Here is a 5,000-nt window from a genome sequence, read left to right as displayed (position 1 = left end):
GACACCATCCATCAGGAAGAGCAAACATTTCAGATCATTATTTGGGCTCTGATCCAGTCTGTCCTGTTCAAACCGCTGTGAGCTGGTTTCAGGAGCGGAGCTGATCCGGATCCCACGGGGTCTGCGTTCACACGGCTGCTTTAATCCGGTTTCAGGAGCGGAGCTGATCCGGATCCCACGGGGTCTGCGTTCACACGGCTGCTTTAATCCGGTTTCAGGAGCACAGCTGATCCGGATCCCACGGGGTCTGCGTTCACACGGCTGCTTTAATCCGGTTTGAGGAGCGGAGCTGATCCGGATCCCACGGGGTCTGCGTTCACACGGCTGCTTTAATCCGGTTTGAGGAGCGGAGCTGATCCGGATCCCACGGGGTCTGCGTTCACACGGCTGCTTTAATCCGGTTTCAGGAGCGGAGCTGATCCGGATCCCACGGGGTCTGCGTTCACACGGCTGCTTTAATCCGGTTTCAGGAGCGGAGCTGATCCGGATCCCACGGGGTCTGCGTTCACACGGCTGCTTTAATCCGGTTTGAGGAGCGGAGCTGATCCGCATCCCACGGGGTCTGCGTTCACACGGCTGCTTTAATCCGGTTTCAGGAGCGGAGCTGATCCGGATCCCACGGGGTCTGCGTTCACACGGCTGCTTTAATCCGGTTTCAGGAGCGGAGCTGATCCGGATCCCACGGGGTCTGCGTTCACACGGCTGCTTTAATCCGGTTTCAGGAGCACAGCTGATCCGGATCCCACGGGGTCTGCGTTCACACGGCTGCTTTAATCCGGTTTCAGGAGCATAGCTGATCCGGATCCCACGGGGTCTGCGTTCACACGGCTGCTTTAATCCGGTTTCAGGAGCACAGCTGATCCGGATCCCACGGGGTCTGCGTTCACACGGCTGCTTTAATCCGGTTTGAGGAGCGGAGCTGATCCGGATCCCACGGGGTCTGCGTTCACACGGCTGCTTTAATCCGGTTTGAGGAGCGGAGCTGATCCGGATCCCACGGGGTCTGCGTTCACACGGCTGCTTTAATCCGGTTTCAGGAGCGGAGCTGATCCGGATCCCACGGGGTCTGCGTTCACACGGCTGCTTTAATCCGGTTTGAGGAGCGGAGCTGATCCGGATCCCACGGGGTCTGCGTTCACACGGCTGCTTTAATCCGGTTTCAGGAGCGGAGCTGATCCGGATCCCACGGGGTCTGCGTTCACACGGCTGCTTTAATCCGGTTTCAGGAGCGGAGCTGATCCGGATCCCACGGGGTCTGCGTTCACACGGCTGCTTTAATCCGGTTTCAGGAGCGCAGCTGATCCGGATCCCACGGGGTCTGCGTTCACACGGCTGCTTTAATCCGGTTTCAGGAGCACAGCTGATCCGGATCCCACGGGGTCTGCGTTCACACGGCTGCTTTAATCCGGTTTCAGGAGCACAGCTGATCCGGATCCCACGGGGTCTGCGTTCACACGGCTGCTTTAATCCGGTTTCAGGAGCACAGCTGATCCGGATCCCACGGGGTCTGCGTTCACACGGCTGCTTTAATCCGGTTTCAGGAGCGGAGCTGATCCGGATCCCACGGGGTCTGCGTTCACACGGCTGCTTTAATCCGGTTTGAGGAGCGGAGCTGATCCGGATCCCACGGGGTCTGCGTTCACACGGCTGCTTTAATCCGGTTTGAGGAGCGGAGCTGATCCGGATCCCACGGGGTCTGCGTTCACACGGCTGCTTTAATCCGGTTTCAGGAGCGGAGCTGATCCGGATCCCACGGGGTCTGCGTTCACACGGCTGCTTTAATCCGGTTTCAGGAGCGGAGCTGATCCGGATCCCACGGGGTCTGCGTTCACACGGCTGCTTTAATCCGGTTTCAGGAGCGCAGCTGATCCGGATCCCACGGGGTCTGCGTTCACACGGCTGCTTTAATCCGGTTTCAGGAGCGCAGCTGATCCGGATCCCACGGGGTCTGCGTTCACACGGCTGCTTTAATCCGGTTTCAGGAGCACAGCTGATCCGGATCCCACGGGGTCTGCGTTCACACGGCTGCTTTAATCCGGTTTCAGGAGCGGAGCTGATCCGGATCCCACGGGGTCTGCGTTCACACGGCTGCTTTAATCCGGTTTTCAGGAGCGCAGCTGATCCGGATCCCACGGGGTCTGCGTTCACACGGCTGCTTTAATCCGGTTTCAGGAGCGCAGCTGATCCGGATCCCACGGGGTCTGCGTTCACACGGCTGCTTTAATCCGGTTTCAGGAGCGCAGCTGATCCGGATCCCACGGGGTCTGCGTTCACACGGCTGCTTTAATCCGGTTTCAGGAGCGGAGCTGATCCGGATCCCACGGGGTCTGCGTTCACACGGCTGCTTTAATCCGGTTTCAGGAGCGGAGCTGATCCGGATCCCACGGGGTCTGCGTTCACACGGCTGCTTTAATCCGGTTTCAGGAGCGGAGCTGATCCGGATCCCACGGGGTCTGCGTTCACACGGCTGCTTTAATCCGGTTTCAGGAGCGGAGCTGATCCGGATCCCACGGGGTCTGCGTTCACACGGCTGCTTTAATCCGGTTTCAGGAGCGGAGCTGATCCGGATCCCACGGGGTCTGCGTTCACACGGCTGCTTTAATCCGGTTTCAGGAGCGGAGCTGATCCACGGGGTCTGCGTTCACACGGCTGCTTTAATCCGGTTTCAGGAGCGGAGCTGATCCGGATCCCACGGGGTCTGCGTTCACACGGCTGCTTTAATCCGGTTTCAGGAGCACAGCTGATCCGGATCCCACGGGGTCTGCGTTCACACGGCTGCTTTAATCCGGTTTCAGGAGCGGAGCTGATCCGGATCCCACGGGGTCTGCGTTCACACGGCTGCTTTAATCCGGTTTGAGGAGCGGAGCTGATCCGGATCCCACGGGGTCTGCGTTCACACGGCTGCTTTAATCCGGTTTGAGGAGCGGGCTCCAGGCTCCAGGTCCTCCCTGTGAAGCTGCAGCCCGTCTCTGGGAAACTGGTCCAGACAAACAGCTCTTCACTGTCAGGAGCTGCGACCGTTTGAACCCGGGATGCACCCGCAGAGTCCTGGGTTCAAATCCCACCTCAGGCCCTCTGCTGCAGGTCATCCCCTCTCTCCTCTGTCAGTCCTGTCTCTCTCTCTCTCTCTCTCCCCTGTCAGTCCTGTCTCTCTCTCTCTCTGCCCTGCTGGTCCTGTCTCTCTCTCTCTCTCTCCTCTGTCAGTCCTGTCTCTCTCTCTGCCCTGCTGGTCCTGTCTCTCTCTCTCTCTCTCCTCTGTCAGTCCTGTCTCTCTCTCTCTCTCTCCTCTGTCAGTCCTGTCTCTCTCTCTCTCTCTGCCCTGCTGGTCCTGTCTCTCTCTCTCTCTCTCTCCCCTGTCAGTCCTGTCTCTCTCTCTCTCTCTGCCCTGCTGGTCCTGTCTCTCTCTCTCTCTCTCCTCTGTCAGTCCTGTCTCTCTCTCTCTCTCTCCCCTGTCAGTCCTGTCTCTCTCTCTCTGCCCTGCTGGTCCTGTCTCTCTCTCTCTCTCTCACCTGTCAGTCCTGTCTCTCTCTCTCTCTCTCCTCTGTCAGTCCTGTCTCTCTCTCTCTGCCCTGCTGGTCCTGTCTCTCTCTCTCTCTCCTCTGTCAGTCCTGTCTCTCTCTCTCTCTCTCTGCCCTGCTGGTCCTGTCTCTCTCTCTCTCTCCCCTGTCAGTCCTGTCTCTCTCTCTCTCTCTCCTCTGTCAGTCCTGTCTCTCTCTCTCTGCCCTGCTGGTCCTGTCTCTCTCTCTCTCTCCTCTGTCAGTCCTGTCTCTCTCTCTCTCCTCTGTCAGTCCTGTCTCTCTCTCTCTCCCCTGTCAGTCCTGTCTCTCTCTCTCTGCCCTGCTGGTCCTGTCTCTCTCTCTCTCTCTCTCCCCTGTCAGTCCTGTCTCTCTCTCTCTCTCTCTCCCCTGTCAGTCCTGTCTCTCTCCCCTGCCTGACCTGTGACGGGCGTCGGGTCTCAGGTGTGGGAGGGGACAGACGTTCCGGCTGAGGGCTGTGATTGGCTGAGCCGAGGTTCTCCGGTGTTTCATCTGATGAACGACACAAAACAATCAAAGAACAGAAAATACAGAACGAGTGTGGAACCTGAACATGTTCTTGTTGTTAAAGTAAACACGAGCTGTTTGAACAGATTCATGAGTTCATCCGCCAGGGCAGGTTTTGACCTTTGACCTCTGAGTGCAGATGACGTGACCTCATTATTACTTTATTTATGCAATAAGAAACAGTCTCATTGTGTTTAATTTGTCACTGGCTCCTCATTTTACGGTAAATCTTTTGCTTTTTTCCTGCTGCAGTTTGCATTTCATTTGGTTTTTCATTTTGCCGTCACGTCACCCAGAAAATGTTAGAAATCCTTGAGTTCCGCGCCATCAGCTGATCAGACACAAGCACAAGAACATTTCAGCGCCGAGGCGTCGGGTTCTCTGAACAGAGACAGCTGAGATGAAACAGATTCAGTCTGCCTGTCTCTCTGCCTGTCTGTCTGTCTGTCTGCCTGTCTCTCTGTCTGTCTGCCTGCCCGTCTGTCTGTCTGTCTGTCTGTCTGTCTGTCTGACTGTCTCTCTGTCTGTCTGCCTGCCTGTCTGTCTCTCTGCCTGTCTGTCTGTCTGTCTGTCTGTCTGTCTGCCTGTCTGCCTGTCTGTCTGTCTGTCTGTCTGCCTGTCTGTCTCTCTGCCTGTCTGTCTGTCCTGCAGGTTTCACCCATAAGACCAGGGCTCTGCAGTGTGAGGATGTTGCCGTCTTCAACGAGGTCAGTTCAGTTTGAGAACCCTCTTCCTTTAGACCAGGGGTTCTCAAATGGGGTCTGTGTCCCCCTAGGGGTACACTGGAGTACTGCAGGGGACACAAGATTTTTAAAGAATGTTCCTTTAAAAAACATATCAGTCATGCATAATTACTAAAATAATCAGCCTATGCTAAAATAAGTTAGTGCTATAATAAGATCCCTCTGGGTTCCTGAAGGTGTCAGATGTGTGTGTGTGTGTGGTTTCAATCTGCTG

General features: G+C 56.5%; 1 protein-coding gene across 1 annotated transcript in view; it reads left to right on the top strand.

Annotated features, from left to right (window-relative positions):
• fer1l4 (fer-1 like family member 4) overlaps positions 1-5,000 on the top strand; it is a 39,766-nt gene that overhangs the window by 997 nt on the left and 33,769 nt on the right. The window contains exon 2 of the mRNA XM_030051774.1: positions 4,695-4,750. Coding sequence (XP_029907634.1) covers positions 4,695-4,750 — 56 coding nt within the window. The remainder of the gene's footprint in view (positions 1-4,694; positions 4,751-5,000) is intronic.

Source organism: Myripristis murdjan, chromosome 5 (assembly GCF_902150065.1).
Source record: "Myripristis murdjan chromosome 5, fMyrMur1.1, whole genome shotgun sequence".
Taxonomy (NCBI): domain Eukaryota; kingdom Metazoa; phylum Chordata; class Actinopteri; order Holocentriformes; family Holocentridae; genus Myripristis; species Myripristis murdjan.
This window is presented reverse-complemented; position numbering and strand designations above follow the sequence as displayed.